The sequence below is a fragment of the Primulina eburnea genome, chromosome 9, assembly GCF_022965805.1.
Source record: "Primulina eburnea isolate SZY01 chromosome 9, ASM2296580v1, whole genome shotgun sequence".
Classification (NCBI taxonomy): Eukaryota; Viridiplantae; Streptophyta; class Magnoliopsida; order Lamiales; family Gesneriaceae; genus Primulina; species Primulina eburnea.
In genome coordinates this window covers 2247103-2257470 of record NC_133109.1, presented here as the reverse complement: position 1 = coordinate 2257470, position 10368 = coordinate 2247103, and the positions used below count along the sequence as shown (strand labels likewise).

The following is a 10368-nucleotide window of genomic DNA, read 5'->3' as shown; positions in this document are numbered from 1 at the left end:
ACTTTTGAATATTGTTATTTTTTTCTTGTGATTTGAAGCTTGAAAAAATATGGAGAACCGAACCTTCGAATATCGTACTGATAACGTGTTAAAGGAAAAATTTATGGTAAAAAATAAAAATTTCAAACTCACAAAATATATTAAACCACACACTTTTACAAAATTTTCTCCACCGAATTGAGTTATTCTTCACAAATTGAGAGACCTATTTATAGAATTTCTTTTGGAAATAATCCAAAAATAAATACATCATTACAATAACCATCACACTAATTTTCAACATTTACAACTATTATTTTCAACATTTAATAATTTCAACTCTTTATTTTAAACACAACTCTTTATTTTCAACAATCCCCATGTTTTTCAAAATCGCATACATTTGTATTTGTCTCATTTCTAGGAGTTCAATTAAAGGGAAAAAAAATTAACTCAAAAAAATGCAAGTATTCCAGGATAAGCATCAAGTTGCAGGGTCTGAGAGATGGGAGTCTAAAGTAGACACCTTTCTTATTGTGTGGTAATGCAATCGAACAGTTTACATAACTTCAGAGAACGTTTAGATATGCTCATACACCGTTTCCAGCAGCGCCAAAATGGTGCAAGATTTGCCGTGTATTATGTACAAGTACCACTCAAAACCCATATCAGGAAATGAGGAAAAAAAGTAAAACATCAAGGTTGAACAACATACCCACGAATGCTTATTTCGAGTTCCGACGAAAGTCCATTTCCGGTCCACTCGATCAGCAGAACCATAGAATGTTTGGGAACATTGTGCACCATCAGGGTCACCTGCAAGCACGGTTCTCGGGTCAGCAAAATTTTAAGATAAACGTGAATCAAGCATGAAAATAGATGTTTGAATTGACATATTTGCCATGGACTTAAAGGCAGGTAGATTGATGCCTTTAAATCAACTGGATTTCTTCTGCCTATGTAGTTGGTCCCTTAACATTTTAGATCAGACCAGAGAACGAAAAATCCTCAAAATGGTTTATCCATGTCTAAGAAAAGTACTGACCGATATACCACAAATTTACTTATTATCAAAAGCACAGGTACAATCTATTGAACTACGATGATAAAACAGTGTATCATGAAACAAAAACCTCAAGGCATCAAAAATGGGGCGAACTCTTCCAAATATTTCATCTTCTGATTCAATGGCATCAATCTGCAAGAATATGTTAATTGTTACGTTGTATAATTTGATTCAAAATTTGTAGAGTAAGTAGAACAGATATCAAATACATAGCAAGAAAAAATAATGCATGTCATATGACAGTAAAAAAGAAATATGTCGATCATTTCTACTTTATAAGCTATGTAGAATTTCTTCACTTTATTATAACGAGAAAATCACTTCAGGTAAGTGGTCAGTTTCCGTAACAAGCAAAATGATCTTTCATAATGACTTTATAATATATTAACTAGCTACAAATGTAATATTTGATACCTTGTAAAGTTTTCCTTTATCAGAGTAGTAGTTTATAACAGGAAGGCTTAGAGCAGTAAAGACCTTCAGCCGTTCCTTGACGGTATCTATGTTATCATCAATGCGTCCCTACAGAAAAACAGAACATTTAGCTTCCATTTTGTGGCACAAAAAGCAATTACTGGAGGAGAAAAAAATGTGAGTACACGGATGGTACTTGGTTACGGTTCAGCACTCGTTTTATCATTTCTTCTTCCGGACAATGAAAGAAAAGCACAATATCTGGCTCCGTGCCAATCTGCATTCATTGTTGGACACTCATTATTTCACGCAAAGATCATCCTTTCATTCATAACAGACGATTATAAAAAATATCATGAATGTTACAAAATTTATATAAACTGAATTTAATATAATTTCAAGAATATAATGCATCAATAACTGCTCATGCGTGAGAAAGATGACTACATGACTAACATTTTCGATCAGATACATACACCAGTTGTCACATGTAAATCCTTGAAAACCAGCGTAAGTACGAGATAGGGTATATCGCTAACAGAACTCCAGCTAGCAGGGAAACAATGCTATTAGAAGAAAATAAACTCACAACACGTTCATACGAGATGCGGTTCTCTTCACTTCTGGGAAATCCATCGATAAGAAATCTATCATTTTTGCTTTCTTCAATGGCTTTTTGTAGCAGCTTTACAGTCATTTCCGAGGGAACAATTTTTCCCTCCTTGATCGTATTAAGAATCATGGAACTGCAGTAGAATATCAAGATTTTCAAAGTAACAATCTTATAAAGGATATATCCCAGTCGGAAGATATCTGACGGCCTTACCCGTTTTCACTGTTGGATGAAATTTCCTTTCTTAATAGATCTCCAGCACTCAAGTGGGTAAACCCAAACGTTTCGACGATTTTCATACATTGAGTCCCTTTTCCGCTCCCAGGACCTCCTGAAAGCCCAACTACCCAATCAGACTCATTTCTTTGTAAAATCTATTGGTGTTGGATACTTCTCTCGAATGTGTTCACTATCCTGAATAACCCATTCTATAGATATTATTATTACCTAAAAACCTAAATAAACGTAACATTAAAAGTTGTGCAGTTGTGTTAGCTGCGAATTCCATTGGTAAAGCATTTCAAACTTAAATGTGTCGCTCATGCAAGAACGAAGGGAAGAGCAACAACTATGCCCAGCAAGAATTTTGCAAAGTCAACTACCAACCTTGAACAATTATAAACCGCGTGACAGTGTCTAGCTTAATGAAGTATATAACATCCCTGAACATTAACTTATTTTGCATTGACATCATCGGCTAAAAAAGTCAATCACACACAGTATAAGTTTTCATTAAAAAAAAAAAGGTCAACATAATTCATATCTTGCAACAAAAAGTCCAGAAATTAAATCTAGACAAAATGACAACTATTAGGAGCAGTAAAACGAGTCCTCAGCCAGCAAATAAATACTAAAACAAACAGCTTAATTTAAAATTAATTACCCAAGACAAATGTTATAAATGGGTTTCCTCCTCTATCAGAAGTTCCACCTTCTGCCTGTGTCCATCAAAGAAAACGCACAACAATATCTCAATCAGCATCTTGCTGAAAAGAAAAACTGCCAGCAGACTTAACCCTCCATATGGAAACATAAATGTAACAGGTGCTGGCATGTTAATATGTTCGACATTAAAAACCTTGTGAGATAATACAAAACCTAGATGAACCCAAACAATTCATGTTTCATGAGGTCCATTGTTTTGCTACATACAAAAGGGATTGTCAACTACTCCCATTGAGGCATGGCAAACACTACTTCAAGAGATGAGCCATAAAAGCCAACAAAATAATCCTTGCAGGTAACAACTTTAAGGTAAATCAAAATTATCACCCAACAAACATTGGTGCACAGCTCGGAGTCAAACTCTCTGACTTTACAAAAGAATGGAACAACAAAAAAAAAAATCATACAAGCACAACGAATAAGAACATAAAGTGAACATTTTATTGTCCCCATTTCGCTAAAAATTCGAAATTTTTTAAAAGCTGTATGTAACTCGACAAAATAAAATTCCAAAAGCCATTTGAAATCACAGAATCTCAATTTCACCTAAACCATCCCAAAAGCGAGAGCAGTCGAAATCATAAACACTCCGGTTAATTGAAGCAACAACAAGAAGAAAGAAAGAGTCAAGATACCGTATACAGAATTTGCCTACCGAACGCCTGCCAGACATTAAATCCACGGGCCACCTGACTCTAAACGATGGAGAAAAAAAAACCATCAAAACAAGATTTTCAAATCGGTAACAGCAATATCACGCAAAACGGTAAACGATAGGTGCCTGATTGAGTAGGCGTGATCTTGATGAAGAAAACAGCGGCGACAGAGAAATCACGCGCCTCCACATATCCACCGGATTCTTCGGCAATGCACAAATTTGCAGCGAGCAAGAAATGGGTTTTCAAGTTCCAAAGGGAGAAGACTCACATGTAGGTGGCCATGTGTCCGCAGCAAGAAGAGTTGCTTACTCTTTCAGATTTCAAAGCTCCAGCTTACGTTAGCATTAGGCAATTTTATTACAATATAATCAACACCCCCCATATTACACGCGTATTAAACTTTATATTTTATATTATAAAAATACTGAATCTTTTTTTTTGGGAGTATGTTTTCTTTCCTTTTTGAAAAAAATAAATATCTTCTTACTAGATTGAAATATAATCTAGCATCCAAGATTTGGATTTGAGGAACCATCGATCCAAGTTTTGTGAAAAAAGTTTCGATTTTTTTTTAAAGAAATCATGGATCGAATTTGAAATATTTTCATCGGAATAAGACAATATCCTTTTTATCTTGGGGTTGCTCTTAATCGGAATCTATACAAGTCAAGTTGCAAGATTTGCAAGCATGGATAATTCAATCGCTTTCTTCTTCGAGCATGATGAGTTTGATTATTGAGGTAATAAACAGAAAAATAAGGCCTGAAAATAACTTAAATTATATTACTTCTTTTAAACTATGTGTAAACTAAAAATAATAAATGGTTATAAGTAAAAAATAAATAAAAAATTATATGTTTGAGCTCGATCACATTTAAACCCTCCCCGAGCTTCCATCAAGTCTTAAAATCGATGGCATACAAATAAATGAAATGTTTCATGTTCTAATGGTAACGATGAGACCCTAAAAAAATTTGGATTATAAAGTCTCATTTGTATGGGGTTGTAGTTTCGTCTATGGGATGGATCACAAGTCACAACTCCTCCCTCCCAAAATCTAATTTCTGATGTGATTTCGTCTAATCTGATTTAATATAAATTCCAATGTTTATTATAAAAACTATTCTTTTGTTGCAAGAGTTTTGGTTAAATGTTGTGGCATTTTTGGTTTTTGCTTGAGAAAATAAAATTACTACTTTAAATATTAGTATGCGGCAAGTGCAAAGAACACGAATAAAGATGAATAAAGAATATATGTAGTTAAAGCCTGAAACCACAAAAGAAAAATTGTTTCAAGGCACGGAGGGTACTTTACTTTCAAGAGTCGCCACCCATTCTTTAATGATACGATTGACTTCATTTGGCTCCTCATCATGCGGACAATGCCCTAATACAATATCACCAAACAGAGATATATGTCAACTAAAGGTAACGTATTTGCGTACCCCGTTTTCTGTTCTTATTTCGCTTTGTATTGAACACATGCAACTGAAATGAATGACGTGAAACAATGAACAGATATAAACCAATTTAATCATCCACTATATGCATAGAACATAGCGAAGACATTACTTAGGAACTGAAGATCGATTTACTGTAAGTTGTATTCGAGGATAGCAAGTAGAAAAATTACCAGCACATATTTCTTTTGTTACCACCCCTCTGCAATGCTTTTTAAACATAGCTAACTTTGACTTAGAGTCGTTCAGTGGATCATTCATTCCCTGATAGAACAATCAATCATTTGTGTTAAGAAAAAAGGAAGCAGTGCCGGCAAAGGCGGCAAAAGTGTTTGAATGCAAGATATCACCTGTATTACAAGTATCCTGTTGTCAAATCCCTCCAAAAGAAAATTCAAGGGTAGTGAAAGATCGAAACTGAAGATGCTTTGCAAAACGTAAGTCACTCCGGGGTCATATGACTGCAAAATCGGTTAAGGTCTATCTTTCCATAGCGTATGTTCAGCCTTGTTTATAACCATAATTAGCAAAATGAAAACAACTTCGGGAGTAATCTTTTTCCAGGTAAAAAAACACACAGGATACAGCTCTAACCATCTCATTGATGAGCCAAGCATCAGCTCTATCTGTTTTCTGCATAACATGATTTATTAGTAAAATATGACGAAAGGAAGTCATAAAAGTGGAGCGTGTCTTACTTTTGGATAAAACCTTTTCAGGATATTCCTAATATTGAACCTCAAGTACGGTAAAAGGAGTTTAGCACCCAATCGCCCGGCTCCAGAAGTTCGCCTATCCTGAATGATTCAAGGGTGAAATTAAATTCTTGCAGCAAGATAAGGTAGGGTGGAAAAGCACCCTAAAACATAAAACTGAAATGTGATTTAGCATGAATTTAAGAGCCCAAATATCAGTAAGATAAACATGAGTCACAATAAACATCTAGTGAATCAACCATGCAGTCTCAATACACATTCTAGCAGCCTGAACAATCATGGAACCGTAAAGCAAAACAAGCCAAAACAACATGTAATCCACGGATATACAATTGAGATAAGTTTTTCAATAGTTCTTACTACTGAGTAATACGGAGTGGTATATTGAGGAACAATGTTGCCAGCACTGTTCATAAGTCCAACAGACTTGGCTAAAGGAGACCAAAGACCAGCAACAATCGCAGCAAAATATCCTGCAAGTAAAATACCGCCAGCAAGTTAACCTGACATATCATGGAGCCCATCCTTGAGGGAAAGTCGGTTGATTGTTTAACAATTAATTCTTCATCCTTTCTTTCTCCCCCCCTCTCCAGCCTAAGTATGTGTTGGTAAACGGTCCATGTCACCTACCACCGATTGAGTTCCCAATGAGATGCACAGGCTCCCCAACAACGTCAATTATGAAATCTCGAAGAAGTTCAGCCCATGCAAGCTCAGTGTACACAATATTAGGTTTTTCGGATTTCCCAAAGCCAATGAGCGTGATTGCCCATACTCTATTTCCAGCTTCAGCAATGGGATTTATATTATCTCTATAATGCTCCAAAAATGCACCAAACCCATGGACAAGAAGAATAGCTGGACCTTCGCAACCAGCAACAGTATACTGAGAACATAAAATCAATAGTGACTAGTTAAACTTTCTCTAACAGCCCGAGAAGTAAGCTTGTTGGCTAAAATGGATGAACACGCGCAATAAAATTGTAAATACAAACTTGGATTAGATGATTATTCCACCGCCATATCCTAATGCCATAATTGCCTGCTCCACATCTTTGGCCATGCAAATTCAAAAGCCAATACCACTATCAAAAGAACCAGGGTCAAGTCAGAATATGTTGATTAGTGATTTGCCAAACAATCACTAATGTACTAGAGCTCATTGGTCAATGCAGAAGTATATCAATCTTCTCCATCAATATCTACAATGATAGATACCTCCATTGAGGAAACAGTAGCAATTGCAGCAGTAACAGCTGCTGAATATCCAAACGGAGATGAGAATCCACCGTTTCGTTCATTCTCATATTTGACAGCTTCATGGTACACTCTCCTTCTGGAAATTATACCAAGAAGAAGGGCGGAACCAAATAGCACTTGAAATGAAGCTCCTTCGCGTTTTTCAGCTTGGCGTAGCTTTACATGTACTCTACAACATAGGATTTTGGCATGAGATAGGTAATTTCTCAATTTTGTGGTAATATGTACCCACTATCTGTTCAAGATAGGGATAAAACAAACCAAGTCCATCAAGAAAAAGACGTACTCCTGAAAGTCATCCCGGGAAGTTCCCTCCAGATATCGCAAATATGCAGCCAAAGCATTCAACACAAGACTCACCCCACCTCCCACTAAGTTGCCTTGCTGTGTTACGAATGCCGATTTTTCTGGTCTTCTTTGGATACTCTGGTCACTCAACACCTGCTGTTTGTTTTCTAGCAGCTCTGCTTGCTCTAGCCCAAAAAATTTTCCTCTTTGTAACATGTCTTCAGCCGATAACTTCTTAACTGCAGTCCATTCTTTTCTCAACCTCCCACCACCAGTGTCATCATCCCCAAACTTTTTCACCTCATCTAGTGTTGGCAGAGCACCTGAAGGAGAAGAAAAATTTGGATATTTATAGATCTCATACATACGCCAAAAAATAATTTAAATCCTAGAAGTGGAAAATTCGACAAGGCAAGATGTGATGCAACCTACCCCAGGACAAATTCATCTCAGGCAAAGACAATTTTGGGGGCAAAAGCGCAGAAGCAACAATTAATTTTAACCTTCTGAAGTCATCATATGAAGCCGGAAAATCTTTCAAGCTCTGGGATTAACAAATTAATCAACATAATTATGACTACAAACTTATCTTATACATGCAGAAAAGTTTCACATGATCAAGCTAGACGATCCAAAAACCTTTATATCATAAAATGGAGTGTTCCACGTCATAATTTCAGGGTTCCATTCAGCAAAAGATACAGAAGACAATGTTTCTTTAACATTATCCACCATTGTGCACAATCCATACTCCAACTCCTCTTCCACAAAAATGGTTGAAGCCTTGACCTGTTATATTCTTTGCAATAAATGCCAAAAAATAAGTACATGAACCCCTGAAATAATTGCTTGCTGCTGGAGAGTGGAGAGCTAGATATCATAATGAGTGAACTAAATGCATTAACCACCTCTTCAACAAGATGTCTTATGACATTCTCTGCATTTCCAGTCCTAATCATCAGATTGGACCCCTGCTCCTTCAGCAATTTCCTCAAATCCTCCAAAGCAAAGAGTAGAATTTCTAGCATTTCATCTGAAAATCCTGCATTTTGAAAAGTCCGGAATTTAATTGAAGAAACACTACTGAGTCACTGACACCTCACAGCTTCATCGTATCTAATCAAATGTGTAACTGAAATACTGAATAATCATATAGACAAAAAACAGCTTTCAGAGAAACAGCAAGTAAAGTTTTGTAAATTGCTGCTGTTGTGCTACATCTTACTGTGACAGAATTAAAAGTAACCCTGAAGTTTAGAGTAAGGTAAACAACCAGCCAATTGTATCTGCTTCAAGAACCAAGACTACTTGTAAATGCAATTATTAGCACTTTCTGATAAACCGTGTACACACTCAGATAGAAAATGCAGCTTCATGATCTATAATATGCTTTTATTAGAAATGATGACAAGCATGTTTCACCCGGTCAAGAAAGATAAAACTCTCCATTAGAAGTCTATGACAATTTATGCAGTTTCCTTGGACCAATTTGTTGTTTAAATTTCCATTTTCAATTTTCATGCAGTTGACCATATTATTCATCTTGGTTGACGCGCATTACTTTCAACAATTTCTTACTTTTGCCAAACATCACTATTTTCATATCACAACCAAGCGTATCACATAATCATAATTAGGGGTTTGTATCATTCCACTTAGAATATGCCGCTACAATATGTTCAGCTTCTATTAATCAAGGTTAACATGAAGTAAACAAAAGACAATTTTTGTTTGGCATCAACCCTGCCAAAATATCAAGTGCATTCATTTTGCAAGGAGCTTATCACTATCCAGAGAAGAGGGGAAAACAAGACCAAGAAGAATATTACGGGAGAGAATGCGGCGATCAAAGATGTAAAGAGGTACGACACAGTGATGCTTGGCGGCAGCCACCAGGCCGATGTGATCTTCAACTCTAAGGTCGTGCTTATACCACACAATGGCTGCACCATTCCTCTCCACCGCCCCGGATTCCACTCTCATTCTCGCGGCTGAGGTACAGAATCGCAACCCACTTCTTGGGCAGGAAAATGCGTGATTTTGGGAACCTGGAACGGAAATGGCACGAGAGGGAAAGATAAGCGCCATGGTAAAATAGTTTGGGAATGGATTTCCATCAATGAGAAGGTAAATGGGATTAGGGATTAAAAATATCACTTGAGAGATTCTGGTGGAGAAAGGAAGCTCGGATGCTGTGAGAAGATCTGAAGATTTAATGGCCTGCTCCATCCCATGCGACGTCGTACTTCAGGTGAAAATGAAATTTTATTTGAAAAGTGTGAGTTTTATAATTAAATGTAATATAGATAAATTTAAAAAAGAAATTATCAAACTATCGAAAAACAAGAATTTTAAACATTTGTTATGTAACTTTCTAGCATGTTAGAGGTTTATACTAATCGAACTGACACGAAAAATAATTAATTTATTTTTGAATGAATTTGAATCGAACTCAAACAGTATCAATTTTTGTAATCGAACTCCAACTGAAATTATATTGTTCAATAATATGAAAACACAAGGACATGGCATGGGTGGGGTGGATGATTGCCACCCACAGCTCAACTCGTCTGTTTGTGCCTTCGTGGGTATGCATTAGTGGGGTAGGGGTTGGCAGCAGTAGCCGGCCAGACGAATGTCATTCTGACACTGTCCCTGGTGATGAAGGATGTGGCCCGAAGAATGAAGCGGTACAATAGATGGTATGTATATCGCACTTCTGTCTACTTCAGTACCATTCTTGAAGAGTATTCCCTTGAAAAGTGGCCACTCTTGAAGGTCACATGCTATCCTGGGCTGAAATTAATGACATCGAGGTAGCTTAGGGCCAATAGTCCTTTATTGAATTCCAAATTAGGGAAAGCCTTCTACAACTATCATCGCTCAGAGAAAGGAGAACTTTGATGAACACAGTTGCACCGCTCCCAATGATTATGTGGTCATCTCTCAATTGGATCTTGAGGCTCTC

The 10368-nt window shown here is 36.6% G+C and overlaps 2 protein-coding genes across 5 annotated transcripts; both read right to left on the bottom strand.

Moving 5' to 3' along the window:
- Positions 1–363: 363 nt before the first annotated feature.
- On the bottom strand, positions 364–4007 carry LOC140841087 (UMP-CMP kinase-like). 2 transcript variants are annotated; one of them, XR_012120094.1, is made up of 10 exons: positions 3799–4007; positions 3653–3712; positions 2956–3010; positions 2286–2403; positions 2049–2205; positions 1656–1736; positions 1460–1567; positions 1113–1177; positions 910–986; positions 364–795 (listed from the first exon to the last, which is right to left on the bottom strand). XR_012120094.1 is itself a non-coding variant. In XM_073208275.1 (9 exons), the coding sequence occupies exons 1-9, from the start codon at positions 3862–3864 to the stop codon at positions 792–794; spliced, it is 714 nt and encodes a 237-aa protein (XP_073064376.1). In that variant the 5' UTR covers positions 3865–4007; the 3' UTR covers positions 370–791. The 2 variants fall into 2 exon arrangements, 1 of the variants encoding a protein (XP_073064376.1); XM_073208275.1 differs by lacking the exon at positions 910–986 and having other exon boundaries at positions 370–795.
- On the bottom strand, positions 2320–9639 carry LOC140841086 (uncharacterized). 3 transcript variants are annotated; one of them, XM_073208274.1, is made up of 16 exons: positions 9230–9639; positions 8309–8442; positions 8040–8189; positions 7833–7944; positions 7399–7723; positions 7071–7281; positions 6848–6937; positions 6483–6738; positions 6213–6325; positions 5835–5933; positions 5722–5769; positions 5487–5597; positions 5310–5400; positions 4992–5063; positions 2956–3010; positions 2320–2403 (listed from the first exon to the last, which is right to left on the bottom strand). In XM_073208274.1, the coding sequence occupies exons 1-15, from the start codon at positions 9627–9629 to the stop codon at positions 2991–2993; spliced, it is 2232 nt and encodes a 743-aa protein (XP_073064375.1). In that variant the 5' UTR covers positions 9630–9639; the 3' UTR covers positions 2320–2403; positions 2956–2990. The 3 variants fall into 3 exon arrangements, with proteins under 3 accessions (XP_073064375.1, XP_073064373.1, XP_073064374.1); XM_073208272.1 differs by lacking the exons at positions 2320–2403; positions 2956–3010 and adding an exon at positions 3868–4008; XM_073208273.1 differs by lacking the exons at positions 2320–2403; positions 2956–3010 and having other exon boundaries at positions 4911–5063.
- Positions 9640–10368: the final 729 nt, after the last annotated feature.